The sequence below is a fragment of the Stegostoma tigrinum genome, chromosome 17, assembly GCF_030684315.1.
Source record: "Stegostoma tigrinum isolate sSteTig4 chromosome 17, sSteTig4.hap1, whole genome shotgun sequence".
NCBI lineage: Eukaryota > Metazoa > Chordata > Chondrichthyes > Orectolobiformes > Stegostomatidae > Stegostoma > Stegostoma tigrinum.
This window is the reverse complement of record NC_081370.1, coordinates 24,132,583-24,155,269: the sequence shown is the minus strand read 5'-3', so window position 1 is coordinate 24,155,269 and position 22,687 is coordinate 24,132,583. Positions and strand designations below refer to the sequence as shown.

Here is a 22,687-nt window from a genome sequence, read left to right as displayed (position 1 = left end):
TTGATGCTTCGTCTTAAACACTGAAGAAATGCTTTCAAAATGCAAAGGTGTTTGTGCTTATTTCTTAGTACCAAAAAGAACCCGATGGAATTGCATTCATTTTTGAAAAATTGATCTAAATTTTTATCTAATGTAAACAAGGATCAATTAATTGATTTCTCAAGACTATTTTCGTCAAGTTTGAAAGCATTAAGTTGGGTCATTATTTGACAGTAGATAATGTATCCACAGAAATATATAGCTTTAGCCTTTGTGGGTCGAAGGGCCTGTACTGTTCTAACCATGTACAGTGTTGCTTTTTTTTCCTTATAAAACCTACCTTGACGCATGTTATATTTAATTCTGAATAGTAGGAACAGATATAATTCAAATATAGTATTATATTCATATTTGCTTGATGAAATGATTTCCTCTTTGCTTCGAAACGTTGTTGTTATTATTATGCCATCTACATGTAAGGCCAAGGATGCTATCAATCTTGAGCAAAGTTGGAGATGACCTTGATCAGTAACTGGTGTTTAGGTGATGCCAGAGTTGTAGGAGCCTGTCACTTCTGGAAGGAAAGGAACTCAGTATGAGGTCAGGAGTTCTAATATTTTGAGGCCCTGGGAGCAACTACGTTAAAATACAAGACAATTGCAAAACAAAAAGCAGGCTGTTAGCATCTTAAATTCTTTCCGATACAAAGGGCGCAGGACCAAGGCAAGAGAACTGAAAGATCATAGAGTATGATCTATGCCACTTCTTAGACTCACAAGCAGTTTTTTCTGATAACCTTTCTGGCCAGCCTCACTCATTTTAAAAATGACCAATAGCTTAATTAATGAATTATAATTTATTCAAATGTAGTCCATTGCCAGCTCCTGTCTGCTTAGGCTAGGGCTGAGCCAGCAACTTGCATTGATCAGATTGCTTCATGAACTCGTAAAAGTTTGGAATTTTCTTTAAAATATCCTTTTGTTTAGCTTAGTAGTTTATTGTTTAATACAGGAACCCGTTATGTTTGAGTTTTTAAATAAAGTTATTTTTGAAATTATTTTACATTCTCAAGATATCCTTCTGTGGACTGCAAGTTAACAGAATATTGTCTACCATTTCAGTGGAAAGGTGACTGCAATTGAAGCATTTCCAGGAGTCCATTAATGTTAGAATAAACAGAAGTAACATACATTGTAGAATATAATTTATTTTTATGTAAATTTCCAAAGGAGCTCAGGGCCAAAGCACCAATGAAGGCAATCCCAGTGATTAACAAATGAAGCTACAATTGATAATGGGATTACTTTTGATGTGATCCAATTGCAGTAATTTGCACTTGACGTGAAACAATATGAAAATTAATATGGTAGGGAAATCATCAGCAACAGAGCTGAACCATCCACTTTTGTCAACATGGAGACATGTCAATTTGGGACCATTGCTAGACTTCTTTGACAGTGATTGTAAGGACTGAACCTGAGTTACAAGGACACCTGTAGTTAACCTCCTTCTTAGGAATAGTCAGTTGGTGATGGCCAGGTTCAGTGCTACATTTTGTTATCAGGCACACTGCAGTGTTGTCTCTTTTGCAAAGGAGAAACCATATCGGTGTGCTTATTTTTGTGGTGAAAAATACAGGAGAGGGAAACAAATTTTGGAACATGACTGTCAACTTCAAGCAAAAACAGATGTTAGGTGCCCTGTAGATACAAACTGGGACATTAATATCAGTTTTAAGAGCCTGGTTGAAGTTTGGTCACAAATGAGAAACCAGTCATGTTGCTCCCAGTTTCAGAAGAGCTGGAGAGGTGTAACCAGTGCTCTTTGGAGTAGTTAAGAGGCCGTTCAAAACAAAAGTTCAGAAAATGTTAGAAAAGTTCAATTATAAATAAGAGGACAAGAGTGCTCCTCCTGATGCACACAATTAGTGTCACTCTTGGAAATTCTAGTAACAAGTGAATTGTAAAACTAGTCATTCAATTATAAAACTTTAAGAGAAACTGTAGAGAAATACTGAAATTCTGTTGACCATAGTTAATCCAGAAGAGATAGATTTTAGGTTTGGGGCAAGAGGTGTAAGGGAAATATAATTTGATGGTTGTTGACTTGCACGCCAAGCTGTTTTGTTCAAATGTTTTGTCACCCTGCGAGGTGACATCATCAGTGGAACTTCCAATGAAGTGATGTTATTCTAGTCCACTTGGAATTTATACTGTCAAGTCTGTTGAGTACTGTCATTTCCAATTTAGATCTGTGTGGGTTTTTATGTGGGGTCCAATTCTATACATTTGTTGATTGCATTGCGGATGGAGATCCGTGTCTGTGGGTGTGTCTGTGCATGTCTGTGTTTGGCTTGGGCTACCACGGTTACCTTGCCCCAGTTAAACTGTTGGCCTTCATGTGCTGATATTAAGGAGAGTTCATTGTGTTGTTTTGCTGCTGGCTGCTGTTCTGTATTCTGATGTCTAGCTTCCTTCCTGTCTGTCCAATGTAATGTTTGTGGCTCTCATTGAATCGTATTTTTTAAACCACATTTGTTCTGCATATTGTGGGAATGGGGTCTTTAATCTTTGAGAGTGTTTACCATAGACTGGCTATGAGCTTGTGGGCCATCATGATTCCTAGTGGTCTTAGGTGTCCTGTTGTCCGTTCCACCATGTTCCTGATGTAGGGTATTGTGGCCGGTGTGTTAGGGCATACGGTCTGCTCCTTTGTTGTCTGTTTTGTAGGCATCTGTGGATGAAGTTGCAGGGATGTCCATGTAAAGCGAGGATCGTGTATAAGTGTTCTTCCTCTTTCCTGCATAGCTCTGGACTGTTGCAGTGTGCCCTGGCCCGTTTAAATAGTGTCCTAATGCAGCTTTGTTTATGGGCGTTGGGCTGCTTGCTGTGGAAGTTAAGGATTTGATCTGTATGGGTTACTTTTGTGTATACTGTGGTTTGGAACTCCCCCTTGGTCAATCACTGATATTGTCACCCAGCATGGTGATGAACTGTCTGAACAAAAACAAGCCAGCTTGGCAAGTGAGTCAACAACCTCATCCACAATCCGAGCTACAGATCTTTGCCAAAACCTTAAACAACTACGGGCATAACACGCTAAGAATCGTCAGACAATGGGAAACCTTCGCCAACTGACTGAGCTCTACCAGCGAACAACTTCACTTCCTCCACGAATGCCTCAGGAACCTGCAGCATGAAATACAAGCCTCCACTCAACAACCCACAGTCATATAAAATAGCTGAAGACAACAGATGCAGAATGCTACGAGCAATGATTAAAGATGCCCATAACCAACTCCACAGATACGAACGAGAAATTGCGTACTAAAAATCTCGGTATCAAAACTCTACGGACCAACAGTGGACTCCAACCCTAGAACAGGCCACCACCATCAATCAACACAGGTACAAAACTAAAAAGAGACAACAAGCTACAAGAGAAACTCACCAAACTGATCGACCACAAAGACAAGGACAACAACAAACTGGACACATGGATAAGAAACCTATCCAGCAGACAACTCACAGAAACTGAGAAAGATGTCCTATTAAGCAGACTGAACTATCACCGCAAAGATGTGAACAAAACAGATGTCATGGCCACCCTGGAGAATACATTAAAAGACAACAAACTCATGGACGAAACAGAACAAGCCATCCAACAAACTATGATCCCCAGACTACACAGATGGAGCAAAGGGGACAATTTGAACACTTCAGAGAGAAAGGCACTATATAATCTCAAGAGAAACAAGAACATCATAATCCTACCAGCAGACAAAGGGTGCATGACCGTCATTATGAGAAAACCGGACTACATTAAGAAAGTACAGGCATTTTTTGCAGATACAACCACTTACCAACAGTCCAGACACTGAAGCGACTCATGAATGTAGGGCAGATAACCAAGACAGTCTTCATGAGAATGAAAACAGAAAGCACAAACACCTCCCACTTCTATGGATTGCCTAAAGTACACAAACCAGTCATGCCTTCAGACTCATTGTTTGCCAAGCTAGGACACTATCACACAAATTGGCCAAGGACCTACAACAGAAACTGAAACACCTAGTCGATGGATCACCCCATTCCACCCACTCAACCTAAGATTTCCTCAATACTCTCAAGAACATAAAAATCAGTGACAACAAGATTATGGTATCCTCTGATGTCACAGCCTTATTCACATCAGTTGATGTCCCACTAGCCAAAGAAACAGTGACCACATTGCTTGAGGAAACAGCAATGCAGACCAGCAACTCCATCAACATACTTAAATTACTAGACCTCAGCCTCACCACACACTTCGTCTTTAATAGTCAAATGTACAAACAGATCAATGGTACACCAGTTGGGTCACCCATCTCAGGACTCATTGCAGAAGCAGTTATGCAAAGACTAGAACACACCATCCTCCCCCCATATTCAACCTAAACTGTGGATCCAGCATGTAGATGACACATCTGTCACTATTAAACACGACAAATTAGAAGAGACCCACCATCTCATCAACAGCGTATTCACAGGGATTAAATTCACAAGGGAAGAAGAAAACAACAATCAGCTCCTGTTTCTGGATGTTAAGGTAGAACCGTTGACAAAAAGTGAGTTCCAAACCACAGTATACACAAAAGTAACCCATACAGATCAAATCCTTAACTTCCACAGCAAGCGCCCCAACGCCCATAAACAAAGCTGCATTAGGCCACTATTTAAACGGACCAGGGCACACTGCAACAGTCCAGAACTATGCAGGAAAGAGGAAGAACACTTATACAAGATCCTCACTTTACATGGACATCCCTGCAACTTCATCCGTAGATGCCTACAAAACAGACAACAACAGGAGCAGATAGTATATCCTAACACACCAGCCACAATACCCTACATCAGGAACATGTCGGAATGGACTCCTAAGACCACTCGGAAACACAGTGGCCCACAAGCCCATAACCACTCCACAACAAAAGCTAATAAGGATTAAGGACCCCATTCGCACAACATGCAGAACGAATGTGGTTTACAAAATATGATGCAATGAGTGCCATAAACATTGCATTGGACAGACAGGAAGGAAACTAACTAACTAACTGACATCAGAATAAAGGAACATCAGCTAGCAGCCACACGACATAACAAACTCTCCTTAATATCAGTACACTCAGAAAATGAAGGCCATTAGTTTAACTGAGACAGGGTAACCATAGTAGCCCAGGCTAAACACAGACATGCATGGGAATTCCTACAGGCATGGTTCTCCACCTGTAATGCAATCAACACAGATATAGAATTGGACTCCACATACAAACCCATACAGGTCAGAACTGGAAATGACAGTACGCACCATAACAGACCAGACAGTATAAATTCCAAGCAGAGTAGAATAACATCACTTCTTCGGAGGCTGCACAGATGATGTCACCTAATATGGTGACAAAACATTTGAACAAAAACAAGCCAGCTCGGTGAGCAAATCAACATCCTCATCCATAACCTCAGCGAAAGGTCTTTGCCAAAACTTTAAGGAAATATTATTTCTTGAAACAGGTTAATGGGATGGTGCATTGTTGATGTCTGTTGGATAAATAAACATGTGATTTACTATGCTTGAAATATAAAAGGAATGAGGGTGTAAAACTCATTAAAAATGAAGATAAAATAGAGAAGGCAAGAATAATTGTGATGCAGAGAAATGTTGAAGTCATATTATGAGTAATTTAGCAAAGCCCAATCACAAAAAATAATTGTTTCTTTTACAAAATGATTCCTCCCCTGGAATTCTGGTGGTCTAGATTATACTTGCACATCTCCATAAATTTGCTCAATCAGACCATTGGTAGAATTGTATTATCTGTCGTGGAGATCTGAAATGAGGAAGAAAACTTGGAAAAAAATCCTTTAGAAATTGGAATAAAAATTAAGGTGATATATGCAACTACTGATGGAAACCAAATAAGGGTTTTGTACTGTACCAAATGAAGAAAGTTACTGGATGGAATTGTAGAAGCTTCTGAATGTTATGGGCTTTGTGCAGAAATGCATAAGAAATTTGATGAAGCAGATTTTGACATCTGCAGTATCTTGCTCCACCTTTTTCACAAGTGATGTGGAAAGTTTCTCACTAGACAGCAGCAACTCGCCAATTATGATGAATTATTGAAGCTCATTGTACAGGGCACCTCTGGTTTATAGTTGTCTTCCTTGACTCAACTCGGGGCTGCTGACAACCATGACAAGCTCCCTGGCTTTGTATCTGTGCTAAAACGCAAGGCAACACAGAAGTAATATGAGCATGGTATTTCTAGTTGATGTGGAAGAGCGCAAAAGGCAACGCCAAGATGCAGTCTAGCCCACAAACTAGGTCCTTTCTACAGCTTTACAATGACAGTTGTCAGTGCAGCCTGACATGCAGCATTGGAGTACCGAAGAATCCTGTTAACAAATCGAAGATGTACTATGAGGGTTGATAGAGACTGGCATATGTTGGATGCTGTTGCCTGTGAAGGTGGATGCCAGAGTACACATAGAGGGTGCACCAAGTTTTCGATGCCCAGTGTTCAACATGTAAGTGTTTTGGAGGAAGCCTCAAACTGAATCTGCCAGGTACCTGCTCTGGTCTCCATGTCAACTTTCTCAGTGTTTAGCTTTCTGGCGAGTTTAGTAAGGTCAGGAGCCTGAATATTTATGAGGCACATCAGGCCATCATCAAAGTACTTAACAAGCAATAATGGTTCTTAATTGGCAGCTCAGCCCTAACCAGTTGGAAACTCACTGCTTGTGTGAAGCATAAAAGATAGAGCAAGATGCCCCTCACTTTGAGATGAATCTCATCAGAAATCTTGTCTACTTTGACGCAAGTATTGCCATAGCCCACTTCCGTCTGACCCCAATAAGATTTTGCCATGGGTTTTTAATTACCTTACTTTTCCTGGGGAGCCATTAACTGCACCAGCACCTTTTTGAATTTTTTTGTCTGTACTGAATTCCTTTAGAGGGTCCAGATGTAGGGTAATTGCCATTGGCACCTTTGACTTCCCAGGCAGTTCCTATGGATTCTGCAGCACCTTTCTGACACACAACTCCAATCTAAGCTGCTCCAGTGACAATCTGACTGTTGGAATTTCAGGACCTTAGTCTTCTGCAGGGAGTCTAAAAATGAAATCAGCCTCCTCTGCTCCGACTGTGCCAAATTGACCCGGTGGGAGAAGCCACAGTGGGTTCCTGTGCCTTGTGTTAAAATTTGGGTCAGGCCCAGTTGCATTATCACCCCACAGTCTGCATATATAAAGAACCTTTTGGAAGAAGCCCCACTCACTTACTTAAAATTCCACACTACAGAAATGCACTGGGATATGTGGGGCTAAGCAACAGAGACCATTTTTACTGTCGATATGTCCAATTTCTGCACAGCAGGCAGAGTTAAAATGAGCCCTAATATCATTAGCTTTCATTTATTGAATTTAGTACCCTTGTATCAGGCTCATTATCTACAGTAAACAGTGGGAATGATCATTTGCATTCAGACACTTATCTCAGAAGATCAAACATTCCAGAGTTCATTACATTGCCAGTGTCATTTTTTATTTTGTTCACTTTTCTTTATCTAAGTTATTTACAGAAACACACTGCAATGAAAGCAGCACGACAGAAATAATTCCTACTTTAGCCATAGTTTTTTTTCTTGAAAGCTCTTTCCAAAGTTTTTGAAATTTCAATTTTAATATTTTCTGAATGCCATCATGAATGAATTTTGTCGTTTAACAATCCACACTTGTTTGTCACTTGTTAAAGCCAAATGATGTTTTTCTTGCAGGTAACAGGAGTTTGTTTGCAATGAAACTCTCTGGCACCAATTTTTATTTGTGAGAAGCAATGTAAATATATTTTAGGGCTATTTTTTAACTGTATAGAGAACATTCAGTTAAGATTCTTTAAGACCTAAAATGGTGTGTTTTAACATGGATTACATTACCTGTTATTTCCTCTTTTATTCATACGTTTCATTATTTTATGGTACATGCAGGTGCAGTTGTGCCTGAATCATTGCTCCTGTCCCAGTACCACTGCCACCTACACATCGAAGAAGGAATGAGAGGAATTAAATTAGAGCAATTGGTCATTTTTGGCAACCTATCATTATATTTTCTCATTCCTAGTGGATGCAAATAGGGGAGAAAACTGTGCACAAGACTCACTCCTACAGACAGTGTCAAATAAGATTAATATAGTGGCTGGGGCAATATTAATGTGGAATTCTTGTTTTGCTTATTAAAATGAGAAACATTTCTGAGCATGTAACCACTGATGGGTGCATCCAAATGTATGTACATGGATTATCATTACTATCACTTCTCCCAGCCCAGAGACTTGACTGCTTGGTCTAAGCTGGAACTTCCAGGTAATTTTGAGGGTATCTATGTGTCAAGCTATATGGTCAGAGGTGCAGTGTTTTCACATGAATTGTTAAAGCAAAGTCATGTCAGTTTCCTCATAAAATCCCATAAAAAGTTCAAGGAAGAGCACAAAATGGTGTCTTTATCCCTCCTCCTACTTCCTTAAAAGCAGATTATTTGATCATTATTTTATTGATATTTGTAGGAGCGGTTTTGCACAGACTGATTTCTGTTTCCTATGAACTTTAAAGGTAATTATTTGGTTTTACAATACTTTAGGACATCAAAGACAATGAGACGTGCTTTATACCAGCAACAGCATAGATATAAACAGATGATTGTTGAGAATCTCAGAGTTCCTTGTACCGCTGTGAAATATCACCTGAAGTATAATTATCCTAGCATTATTAAATTAATGGCTGGTTGCTATAACACAAGTGCAGATAAGTTCAAAGAGAAGAAAAAATGTATTCATTGAACTTCCAGCATGATTCTCTAACAGTTAACTTGTAAAATAAGAATGTTAAATACTGAACTTGCCTTCTTTCATAGGGAGCACTGCCATTTGATGATGATAATCTGAGACAGTTATTGGAAAAAGTAAAGCGTGGAGTGTTTCACATGCCACATTTTATACCTCCGGACTGCCAAAATCTCTTAAAGGGAATGATCGAGGTGGATGCTTCAAAACGCTTGACAGTAAGTATTGGTTTTCTGTTTCGTTGCTGCTCTCTAGTTCTATGTTAATCTATTGTTTGACCATGCAAATCTTACATGGCTGTTTCCTTTGAGGATATCAGTAAAGAAAACTACTGTGTGCTGAATTATCCAAGCCAGTGCTTAAAATTGAAAAAAAATTCATATTGGTCTAATGTCAATGATATACTTGCCCACATTGTGGCATTTTTTCCACTGCATTATTAACACAAATAATGTCTGAGTAAAATGTTCATTTAAAGTGACCTGATCAATTGACATCCTGCATTTTCTGTGTTTATTTTGGAATTAATTCACTATTGTTCTGGTGATTATTTAAAGTAGGTGCCAATATTATGGTGGCCTTAAACAGTGCATGTTGCTGTTATTGACGATCCCATCTACCCTTGAACGTATGACCACTGTGCCTATTTCTTATGCATGGTTCATTTGTATTATTATCGAGCATTTGATTTCCATCTCTAGTGCGGAACTTCATCCACACCAATTGGCTCTGCTCCCAGTTGCTGTTATCTTGCCTGGAGTACAAATGCAAGAATGCCCTCAGGAAGTGTAGCTGGATGTAATCAAGTTGTTCATAGAGCTCATTAATAAATGGAGCAGAGCAAAACGAGGAGGACAAAGGCAATGTGCCCATCATTTTTCTAACATTCAAAACCCATAAGTCTCCAATTTTCTCTGAAGCTGAACAAGTAATCAGGAAAATAGAATTTCCATTCACAACATGTTCTCGATTACTTGTGATGTAGACGTGCTGGGGTGGACAGTGTCAGAAGTCACACAGCACCAGGTTATAGCCCAACACGTATATTTGAAATGACAAGCTATCAGAGCACTGCTCCTTCGTCAGATGAAGTGCTTCACCTGATGAAGGAGTAGCGCTCTGAAAACTTGTGATTTCAAATAAACCTGTTCTGCTATAACCTAATATCGTGTCAATTGCTTGTGATGGAGGGGAAGGTCACAGGTACTAACTACAGTCAGCTACAGTCCAAAGCAAGCTTATTGCAAATAGAGAATTGAGAAACATTATCTACATAGATACACTGATCATGCTCACCCAGCGAAATCAGATTTCATTTTTGGCAGGAGAGGACAAGACACAAGTCAGCAAACGCTGAAGAAGGTAAGTTGACAGTTCAGTATTGGAACCATGTTTAGGGCAGATGATTAAGGTTTTGGATTCTAAACATGAATTGAGCCCTGAGTAACTCAGTGGAAGAGGCATTGAATGGTTTCAGGCTGAATCAGTGCATCAGCTGACTTCTCCCAGTGCCCTAGTATCAGTGTTTGGGGAGGGCCAACTCAGCATCAGTCTACATTTATGGGTACAGAAAGTCAGTTGGGACATCAGAAGTGAAAAGCAAAAATTGAAAAAGGAACATCTGATTCAAGAAAGACTTCCAATTGTGCAGCATTTTTCATGATCTCAGGACATCTCAAAGTAGGAAACACATCTGTTACTTTGAACACAGCAAATTTACATGACCGGAAATGTGGTTGTAATAAGATCGTCTGTTTAGGGCCTGTTTGTTGAAGGTTAAATATTGATCAGTCACTGATGATGGCTCCGTTGCCCTTTTTGTCAAGAGGGCAGACAAAGACTAAGTTTAATTGTTCATCCAAATGATGGCCATCTCTGAAATCACTGCAATGCGTAAGTGTGTGAGCATGGATTATGACCTGTGAAGACTGAGTAGAGATGGTCAAAGTGGCTTTATGTATGGGAAATCGTGTCTGACAAACTTGATTAATTTTTTAGAAGAGGTGACAATGAAGATTGATGAAGGCAGAATGGCCGACGTTGTCTATGTTTGAGGCGGCACGGTGGCACAGTGGTTAGCACTGCAGCCTCACAGCACCAGGGACCCGGGTTCGATTCCAGCCTTGGGCGACTGTCTGTGTGGAGTTTGCACGTTCTCCCCGTGTCTGCGTGGGTTTCCTGCAGGTGCTCCGGTTTCCTCCCACAGTCCAAAGATGTGCAGGCTAGGTGTATCTGCCATTCTAAATTGCCTGTAGTGTTCACGGGTGTGTGGTTTAGAGGGGAATGGGTCTGGGTGGGATGCTTCAAGGGACAGTGTGGACTTGTTGGACTGAAGGGCCTGTTTCCACGCTGTAGGGAATCTAATTTAATCTAATTTTTAAAAATTAAAAGTGTTAAGATGAATCTCTGACTTATGTAATGAGGTAAAATGTGATCAGTGACCAGGCAAAAACATCTTTATAACTTGAAAACCTGGTCACTGATGGATTGGTGAAGATGTTTGATCCTCAAGTAAGCTGCTTTCCTGGTAACTTAATTGGTAAGTTCAGAGCCCAAAAGAAACTAAATCATACGGGCTCACAAGGTTCCAGACTGGACTTTATTTGATCCAAGTCAATGCTGATAAGAGTTCAAACTAATTCAGGAAGTCTACTCTCCTCTACTGATCCAATACATTTAAGGCGAGGAGAAGAGGTACAGTAATTTCTGTTCCTGATCACTGCAGGAAATTTTTCTGTGCAAATTTCAGTTGATGATAGGAACAAGCTCAATTCCTGTGTGCTCCAAAGGAACAAGCTTGTCATTTTCAACTCCAGGCGAGTGAGGTAGTACAGTGTTTCAGCATCCATTTTGTAATACCATACCATGAGTCATTACCTCCAGAACTAAAAGAATTGATATTTTTGGAACAGGCTGTGTATTCTTTAAATACATCCCATTTGGAATGCTATGAGAAATATTGTAAGCATGGAAAATAACTTGCGCAGAGGCAGTATTTGCTTATTGAAATTGCAGCATATACATTGAGCAATAGGATCATGAGTGGGTTGCTCTGAACTCAGTTGGTGGAGCAGCTACCTTGAAATGATGAGCGATGAGCAACTGGTTTTCTAAAGTTTCTATATATTTGATAAGTGACAGGAATTTCTGGTTGCTACAATACACGTCACATATAGAGACCAATGATCCCAGAATACGAACTGAAAATGGACATGCTTCCTGTGCAAAAGGTTGTTCATTTTTCATCCAGCTCTTCCCTTGGTTTCTTTTTGTGAACCTGGCAAGATTACATAGAATTACAGTAATTTTCCCGCCAAGCCTACCTGTTCATTAGTCCAAGCTGTTCTCTACACAAACGCACACCTTCCTGTATCCACATCCCTTTATTACTCTTTCACTGCCCCTTTATCCCTCTCTCTACAATGTTTTATCGCTCCCTTCAAACCCCTTAATTCCCCCTTCTATATCTCTCTACCCCTTTTGCTGTATCCCTTCTTTCTGCAACCACCTATCAATGTGTGTTTAAATGTTGAAATGCTTTCTGCGTCAATGGCTAACTTCGATCATGGCCTCACTAGTTCAATATCCTCTATGTTGGAAAAAGAAAAATCCCTTTTGTCCTCAATTATAAATCTTCTGGAAATAATTTTATACCTTTGTCGTTTCGACCCTGGACACTGGAAACTGCTTTTGGTTTGATATATTGTTGTCACATGTACCTAGGTACAGTGAAAAGTTTTGTTTTCTGTGCAGTACAGACATATTACACTGTACAAAGTGCATAAGAGTAATTGAACAGAGCGAAGAATACACTGCTGGTGTTGCAGAGAAGGTACGCAAAGAGTGAGATAAACACTGAATTTAAAATTTGAGAGGTCCATTCAGAAGTCTAATAAGTGGGGAAGAAGCTGGTCTTGAATCTGTTGGTACATGTGTTTATGCTTTTGTAGCTTTGACCAGAAAGAAGAAATTGAAAGAGATTATGACAAAGTGGGAGGGGTTATTGATTATGTTGGCTGCCTTCCCGAGATTCTGAGAAGCATAGATAGTGTCAATGGATGGAAGATTGGCTTGCATGATGTTCTGAGCTGTGTTCGCAACTTTCTGTGGTTTCCTACTGTCCTGGGCAGAACAGTTGCCATACCAAGCCATAATGTGTCTGGATAGAATGCTTTCTATGGTGCATATATGGTGCTTTAAAATTATGAAGGTTTTGGATAGAGTAGATAAACATTTCGACCCCAATGATCATTAATCTTCTCTGTTAAATTGGTGTTGACTCGAACTTCGTAAGCTTGCCTTTGTATTTTCTCATACTAGGCAGCATTTTAAGAAATCAGTGTTTACCCCTGTATTTGCAGGTTTCCTGAATTAATGCCACTTTAATCCTATTGTGACTTAGACTGTAATGTTACATTTGGATCCTTGTGGCTTGATAGTAAAGTGATTTCTCACTTCAAAGACTATATTTCTTTACACGCATACAAGGGTTGGCATGAACTTATTAATTTAGTAAAGGTCTACACCTTTCACAGGGAAGATTGTCATTTCATCCTTGAAGACGGGTTGCCCTAACACAGCTGACTCCATAGGAATTGCCCAGGAAGTTGAAAATCCTGGTGAGCAACTATCATCAATTGAGTTAGTGTCAAGACTTCAGATGATTCAAACTTACCTTAATAATCAGCCAGGAAATGTGAGCAAGATTAAACGTCTTTAAACTCTTGGTCGATTATGAAAATGACCTCCAAACTCACAACTGACCTGTCCATCCAATCTACCACAGATACTGGACTTCCCACTACCCACCCCCCCCCCCCCCATCCCCAATCCTCATCTCCCCCAATCCAATCCACCAAAGACCTTAACCTCCCATTCCCTCACTCCCAACAGTCCATGGACCCTCCAGCCCCAACACCTCCTTGGATTGGACTCCTTTGACCTTCAGTTTTTGGAACACACCACAACGCTCACCAGATGCCCCTACCACCACCCTCCCCAAGACACCTACCCTCTCTACATCTCTTTGTTGTGGCATTTGGTGTCATATAGGGTATTAAGGGGTGAGGGGCTTCAGGTCCGTGGCTTAGTTGTTGAAGGGGGTCAAGTCCAGGGGTGGGGGACACAGAGCTCTGGGCTGGAGTGGTGAGGGGTCTAATCTGTGCAATGATGGTTGGATCAGGTCCATGGGGAGTGGAGGTGGCATCAAGTCTGAAGGGATCGGGAGGAGCTAGGGATTGGGTTCAGGAGTGATGGGGAGATGGTAGAGTCAGATGTCCACAGGGTGTCAAAGGGAATCCCACATAAGCTTGATTGCCTGAGGAGCCCATGCCAAGTGTCCAGCCCAGAAGGTTTCCTTGCACAGGCTGATTGTAGGAAGACAGGTTTCATCACTAACGACCACCTCGGCCCATTAGAGAGCCTCACCCAGTCACTTGGAGTAGTCAAGAGTCAATATCCCCTCATCGTAAAAGGTACGGTGCCAAATGTCTGGCAGTCTACCACCCATCTTGACACTTTGCCCTATTGGGTGCTGTTTTCCATCTGGAATGAGAGTGGCAGCTACTTATGAAGCCTAAAATGGGTGGCTCAGCAGGTACTTTTGATGTAGGTGCAGATATGTCTTGAGTGAATGAGTAAGCAGCAGAGAGGGCATGCAGGATTAGTGGTTTGGAGGGCTTGTGCTGCATGTGAGCAAGTGAGGGAAGATATTGCAGTAGTGAGTGTGGTAGAACATGAGCCTTGACAGGAGTTCATTAGCCTAGTGAGAAGATGATGGCACTTATATTGGCGGATCGCTATTGACCTTCTTCCTACATTGCTGTGCATTCCTCCAGGGTGTTGAAACTGCACTGACCTGGGTGGAACCCTTAGAATAGGCTAGCACGATCTGGTGTTGTGACATCCACTGCCTTGCCAGTCCTGGTGGAAGAGGATGTCCCATCTCTGCCCCACCCTATCTAGCGTAGCCTCCAGGTTACCGCCTGCAAAGTGAGTTGTCAATTTTCCCATGCCTACCATGACAGGAAACATTCGAGGTGGCTCCAGACCAGCAGTGTTTATCCAGATGCTAGCTCCATGGATGCTAGTCACTTCTGGGATATCGTGGCAGCAGCAAGTTGTTACAGGGATGGGGATAGAATTAGGTAAGGGGGTGCCCGGTGATGGGAAGGTAGTTAATGAAGTGGGTTTGGTAGGATACAATGAGTTTGGTAATATACCCCCTTCAAGAAACACAACAAAACTGACACTTAACCAAAAAAACATGTAAGATTCAGCCTCGTGATCGTTCTGTTTTCATTTGCTTTTATAGGATATTGTCACGTCCTGAAAGAAAAATTTCCCAAAGCAATATTTAAACTCAGCTTTTAATCTTCCCTCTAAGTCTCCTGTTTTGGCTTGGGTCCTTTTTCTAAAGATGTTTCTATAGCCAAAAAATATTTTTCAGTTTTAAAGCTGCTGCAGATTGGAAATGACAGCATCCAAATTAGGAACGATTTGATAAAATTTGAAATCTCCCAAAGCTTATGTATGAGCTCATTAATTTAATCAATTTAGCCAATTACAGAAAATAAAGACAGAAAATTTTTGGAACTGCACAACATGTCAGGTAAAATCTTGGGGCACTCACAGAATAATGTTTCAGGTCAGTGATATTTCATTGGAACAACAAGTTGAGAGCCAAGGGAAAGAGGGACAGGAAAGTACGAAGGTCTGTAATAAAGTGGAAGGCAGTTCTGGCAAATGGACGATGATGATTCCTCCCAAAAGAGACATGAAACAAAAGATAAGTCCAGAGGAAATGCGATAGTTACATCAGAAGCGAAAATGAAACTGACAAGAAGGGTAGGCTGCATCTCCTCTGGGATTTGGTTGAAGTAAAAAAAAAGATTTGATGCCAAGGGAGCAGATTTAAGGTGCTAGCTATGTGCCAATACATTCCATTCCCTATGCATACGACATATCAAACTTTTTCTAATGCTTTAATGAAACCTCAGTTAGTGTACCGTGTGCAGTACAAGGATGCATATTTGAAACATTTTGATACTTTAGAGAGTTGCTGCTTGAAGTCATTGCAAGATTTTTATAGGACTCTCTTGATGCAGGAAAGATGTTTCTCCCAACCAAGGGAAAAGGCACAAGTGTGGGGCAGGGATTTTGTGTTCTAGAATCAAGGACAAGAGTCACAGACTATGAAATAGACAATTTAGCTGTGAATTGAGGAGATATTTCTTCATGCAAAGGGTGGTGAATCTTGGGACTTCAATACCTCAGAAGGCTGTGGAGTCTCACTCACTGAGTATATTCAGGACTGAGATCAACAGATTTCGAGATACTAAAGATATCAATGGATGTGTGGATAGTGTGGATTGCACTGAGGTAAGCAAACAGCCATGATCTGGTTGAGTGGCAGAAGAAACCAAATGACCTACTGCTAATCATACTCCCTCTGTTCCTACCTGGTATGAGGAACTTGCTACACTTCTCCAGGGTTCCTGGAATCATCACAAAAGTCTTATTTTAAAAATTATCAAAGGACACAAAGTACATCAGTTAACAGAACACACAGACCGGATTTCTGTACTTAATATAAGGCGTACGGTTTTTAAAAATAAGTCGATTCTAATCATTGGTAAGCTACTCCAAACTGACATCCTTTAACTCAACTGGTTAAAATTCTGATGTCCTTCTACAACTCCCCTACACATGCACATAGACAAACAAAGAAGGTTGGTGTTCTGAACAGAAGGAGAAAGATCAGGAATCACTTCAATGGTATCAATCTTCAGGATTCGATATGTTGTTCCTTTTACTTTCAAAGTCCTTCTGCTCTCTCTTCTTTTCCTTCAATATCTTTTACTTTTCACAAGAGGCATAGAGCAACTGGTTCACAATTTATAAAGTTTCTTACATGTTAATTAAAAGCAAAAGTTTTACAGCAACTGGTGGGGAGAAAAAACAGCTAGCTTTCTTTAGTTTCAAATATTTTTGAATGCTGACAGAGAACAATATCACCTTTCCTTCTGGAGGTCTGAAGTCCTGTATTACTCACATCCACAAGCTGTTCAGATATCTAAAAGCCAAGCGAATAGTTATTGCAAGGCTGATGACCTTTGGCATCCACAATTGGTCACAACTTTGCAAACCAATCAGCAACCTGTTGCTAGATGAATCTCACTCTCTAGAAACCCCCAGTTCTGATCCATCTACAAACAGCTTTCCCCATTGCTTGAACAAAACAGCAGTATAAACACCACATATGATGAATTTTAATTGCTTTTTATTTAAATTGCAGCAATTCTTTCCACTGTGCCTGGTTTTAAAACTATTTTTGTTTTGAGCTTGTAGATACGCTTGCCAAGCCAGTGGGTTTGGTTACAAATGTTTTGTCACTGTGCTGGGTAACATCATCAGTGCGCCCCTGGTGAAGCATCAGTGTTCTGTGCTGCTTGTTATTTATATGCCTCGGTTTGCTGGATGGTTGTTATTACTTCTGGTTCTGTTTCTCAGTGGTTTGTATGCAGGATCTAATTCAATGTGTTTGTTGATGGAAACATGGAAAAACGAACAAGAGAAATTGCTTTACATCAAATGAGTAATTTTGACCTAACCTGCCTGGCTGGGAACTGACCTTTAAGGGAAAGTAAGATCAGGGCAAATGGAAGAAAGGCAGTTGGTCACATCCTATCCTTTCCTTGTTGAGCAGGTTTGTTTAAATTGCACCTGGGTGGTTGTTGACCTGTGGAATTCACTTCCAGGGCTTGTAGCTGAAGAAGAAGTTTAAATTCAGAAGGTGGATAAAAACAGACTGTCTGTTGTGTTACCTTTTGTGGGCTGATTGCTGATGCAAGTGCTGACATAAGCTGATTGAGATGAACTAACTAAAAACTGAAAGAACTGTGAATGCTGTAAATCAGGAACAAAAACAAAGTTGCTGGAAAAGCTCGGCAGGTCTGGCAGCATCTGTGAAGGTAAAAACAGAGATAATGTTTCGGGTCTGGTGACCCTTCCTTAGGACTGTTCTGAGGAAGGGTCACCAGACCCGAAACGTTAACTCTGTTTTTACCTTCACAGATGCAGCCAGAAATGCTGAGATGAATTGAGTACTTTGGTTTGTTTGTATCAGACTATAAACAAGAACTTAAGGATTTTTATTTTACATTGACAAATTAGTGAACGTGGAATTTATTTTGAAAATATTTTAGTTGGTATTCAAAAGAATAAATCTTCTTTAGACCTAGATTGTAACATGAGAATTAACAGTGCAAAGGGAGCAGTACAGCTGAAAAGTTATGGAAACATATTGGATATTCTTGAATTTTTAAAATTGAAATTGAAAGAACCTTCCATGTTGTTTGATTGAGTTGTGTTCTTTTAGAGTTTTAGTGTTTTTTTGTGGCAGTAAACATTCACAAAATGAAATTTTCTTAAAGTCATTCACTTAAATAGTATATATTTGCTCACTCACACGATTTGCATTGCATTTTCTTATTCTTCAGTTGGGCTTTCTTAAAATAATCTGATAATGTTGATACTGTTGCGATTATTCCCACGTATGGCCAAACCTCAAACAGGGATTTCCGAGGACTGGCCATTTGTGTGCTTAGGATATTTGTATATATGTATATGAAATATCTTAAATTTACGAAAATATTAATTAGGTGCACTTGCATTCAATGATATATTAAAAATATATTAGTCAGGCCCAACTAGCTAAACAGGCAATCATTAATGAAATTGAACATTAAAGTAAATGTTTCAGATGTGGAGGAATTTCTTCTCCCAGAAGATAGTTAGCCTTTGGAGCTCCCTTCCAGAGGAGAGCAATGGAACAGGGTCATTGAATATATTGAAGGCTGAGTGAGACAGATTTTTGATTGACAGAAGAATCAACAGCTACTGGGGAGCTGGCAGGCAGGGAACTGTTAAGACCGAATCAGGCACAATCTAATGGAATATTTCTTCTGTTCTTAGTACTGTTCTTGATCATTTGGAAATGTACGCATTTAATGCCAAGCATGTAATTGTATATGTGGTGCATATTTCTTGCTGCTAGCTTGGGAACATGGCGACAGTATATTTCCTGACTATGCGAACCTGACCTGGCAAAATCTGGCCAAAGAGGTAGGATTTTCATTCCAGAGTAATGGACTTCGCTGCAAGACAGGCTGGAGGGCAGACAACCCTGGAACAAGAGCATAGACTTGTGACAGTGGATACAAGGCTTACCTCTGTGCTCCATAGCTGTAAAAGACAAATAAAAATATTAATGAAACCAAAACAGGCCCCCAGCCTTCAGCCCTCATATGACCCACCCCACACACACACACACACACACACACACACACACACACACACACACACACACACACACACACACACACTGACATAAAATTAAATCATGCCCCTTTTGGTGACAATGTTTTACAATGATATTTCAGTGAAAAAAATGAACTCCTACAACCAATCACTGATGAAAACAAATATTTAATTAGAGCTGTCAATCAAACTATTCATTTCACAGACACTCTGCTGTGATGATGATCATAGTAAAATAAGTCATGAAATAATGAAATCTATAACAGAAACCAGCAGGCCAACATCACTAGACAGCGAGAAGGATCAATTTGTAATTTGATTTTGTAAAGCAAAAACTCCACAGACACTTATAAGATTTGAATGATAAGATTCAAAATCTAGAAGAGTTAAATCACTTGATAGTTCTTGCATTGCTTGACAATTCTTCAGCTCAGCATTTTGATAGATTTGACAGTTCTTTGACAGTTTTTTGAAACTTTAATAGTCCAATGGGTTTTTGCACCTTTTAGGCATATCCATTATATTTCTAATAATCCCAAGGCTATTTGATGCCCCACCACGCATTTAGTATATAGTTTAGTGATTTACTGTTTTATATATATTAATGAAAATGTAGCAAAATGTGTATAAATCGCCATAATTCAGCCTCATTTTAATCATGCAAGTTATAAAAATAAATAAATTCATAGAATTTATTATTGGCCCTTCGGCCCAACAAGTCCATACCAAACCTCAGAGCATCCCACCCAGACCCATCCCACTATAACTCGCCTAATCTACACACCCCTGAACACTACAGGCAATTTAGCATGGTCAATCCACCTAACCTGCACTTCTTCGGACTGTGGGAGGAAACCGGAGCACCCAGAGGAAACCCACGCAGACACAGGGAGAATGTGTAAATTCCACACAGACAGTTGCCCAAGGCTGGAATCGAACCTGGGTCCCTGGTTCTGTGAGGCAGCAGTGTTAACCACTGAGCCATCGTGCTGCACCGTGCATCCCAAGTTAGAACAAATTTCATTTTGTTGTTCCATCCACAGCTTCTTGATTTCATAAGTGGCTGTGGGATGCTGCCATGCTCCACAGCTGCCAAAGCAACACCAAGGAGGAAACACGCTGAAGCAGCCCTCGCTGCCGGCAGACCTGATCCAGAATGCCACGACTGCCTCATCACCACCAATATGTCAGCCGTCTCCAAACCCCAGAGACTACCCCAAATCTCAAGCGACTGGGACACATCTCATCCTCCGAGAACTGACCGACCGTCCAAATCAACCCCTGTGGACCAAGAGATCTTCTACTTGAGATCATTTGCTCCACCACTGCTGCAGACACTTTCAAAAACCCAGAGGGAAAGAACGGGCTCCAATTCATCAACTCTGGAACAAGCATTCCAGCTACCATCACCATGGCCACAAGGAAGGGACTGGATCCAGTGTCCAACAGCTCCCCACAATCCCTCTCCACCACCGCAGCCACAGAAAGATGAAAAGATGAATTTGATTCAAAAGTCCAAACCTCCCCCACCCCGGCCTTGCTGCCTCCACCAACTAAGATATCCTGGGACCAAATCCAAAGCAAAACCTTGCCACTTTGCCTCTCAAAAGGTGTGGCAGGGCTATCCAAATGAATCCACAAAAAATTTAGACCTGCTGTTAGTGGTCTGATGTTCAGGGATACAATTTCAGTGGCTGTTTGTTTTTGTAGAATGTGTCTGTGCAAAACCCAGCCTAACTCCATTCCGTTCCCCATCCCTGCGGGAAGTGTTGTGTTCATCAGCAGGTCTTGTGATTTCAGGTTACTTCAGCCATTTATTACTACAATGGAAAGACTGTTGGCAGAAATCTGGATCATAGAATCAACAGCCGTAAAACACATTCAATTCATCCAAATCATTATTAATCATCTGCACAATCTTCTGCCCAATCATCATAATCCATTCTGATCCTGTCCTTTTATCTCTCCATTCTCTTCACTGTCATGAATCTATCAAACTTTTTTCCATGTGTCCACCTTATCTCCTTTTCCATCACTGCTCCCTGTGGTTGAGAGTTTCACGTTCTTACTGCTCTGTATGAAGAAATTCCTCCTAAGTGCTTTTATTTGATCTGTTTTTGGCTCTTCATGTTTTCTACCACTCCAAGCAACTTCATTTATATTTAGCTTCCTGTTTCGTAGCTTTCTCCAAAAACATTCTGCTTCCAAGTCCTGAGCTTAGATGTGAGGCTTCTAGTGTGGCATCTTCATATGTACTGTACTACATTGACTAACCTTCCTCATACTTATTTTTCTGTCACTTCATGCAAATAATTGAAAAGGCTTGACTGTGCTGATATTTGCAGCTCTGAGAAAATCCATGTTTAAACTTTTCTACAGTATAATTGGCAATCTTACAGTATCTAATGTGAAAAGTATATTATGTCACAACCTTTGCTTTATGAATCCATTAACTAGAGATTGCTATTTCTGAATTGGATCATACTCAAGGCATTTTTCTTTTTCAAATTTTTCTCTTTCATTTGTTAGATGCCTATAAAAATACCTACATCAATTACATTGCCACTGCTATAAATGCTGACTAGATTTGCCTGTATCTGTATACCAGTTCCAACTGTTTTGTTGATGCTGCAGTTGAAGTTTGTATTGTAATACATCATTCTGTCTTGCCTGAGCAAGGACATCATATTAGTTTAACTGAACTCATTATTGAATTTTCTCTGAACAGTGAGTTTTGTGGGCCCATGCACAACAAAAGAAATATAAATTGGTTTTGTTTTCATGGAACTTGAAATGTATATATGCCATTGGAACGAACTTCTAAGAATACAAGATGTTTGGTTGAGTGATAGGGAGTAGCTACTTAAAAAAGATTTTCTTCTGAATTCAGCTCTATCGATATCTGAGTTTAACTAGAAAAGTTTTGACACCAATTATTTTAAGAGAATGAAACACATTTCTTACCCATCAACTAAATTCTGATGACTCCTGTTAATTCAAGCAAAGACATGATAGTCAGGAGCACAACTTTGGACATAAGCATAATTGTCAAAGCTCAAAAAAAGATTCCAACAGTCAGCAATTTGCAAAGGTCAGAAGATGTTAATATAATCTCTAAATGCTAATAAATGGCTTCAAGATTTATATCATTTACATTGGAAAATTTATGCCCAGTGTGATGAATCATAAATGATGACTGCCTCTGGACTAAATTCAGAATGTAGTTCAGAAATTCCTCATGTTTCAGAACAAATTAGCTTTGATACTAGGTCATCTAAATGAAAGTGTTAAAATTGGGAGTTATCAGATTTTGTTTGTAGAGGTCCTTTGGATGGCAAGATCTTTGAAAAGTCCATTTTTTATGGATCTTACTTTGTTGATAAAATAAATAAGCTAGGTCCTTTTAAAATTAAAGTATGGGTCTTGTTATAAAGTGTGGGTTATATTCAGGATTAAAATGTAAACTTTTGTTTTCAACTAATGGTGAATTAAATATGATCTACTTTACAGAA

General features: G+C 40.1%; 1 protein-coding gene across 1 annotated transcript in view; it reads left to right on the top strand.

Moving 5' to 3' along the window:
* Window positions 1-22,687, top strand: part of LOC125459494 (serine/threonine-protein kinase BRSK2-like) — an 865,025-nt gene that overhangs the window by 733,353 nt on the left and 108,985 nt on the right. The window contains 1 exon segment of the mRNA XM_059652027.1: window positions 8,927-9,073. Coding sequence (XP_059508010.1) covers window positions 8,927-9,073 — 147 coding nt within the window.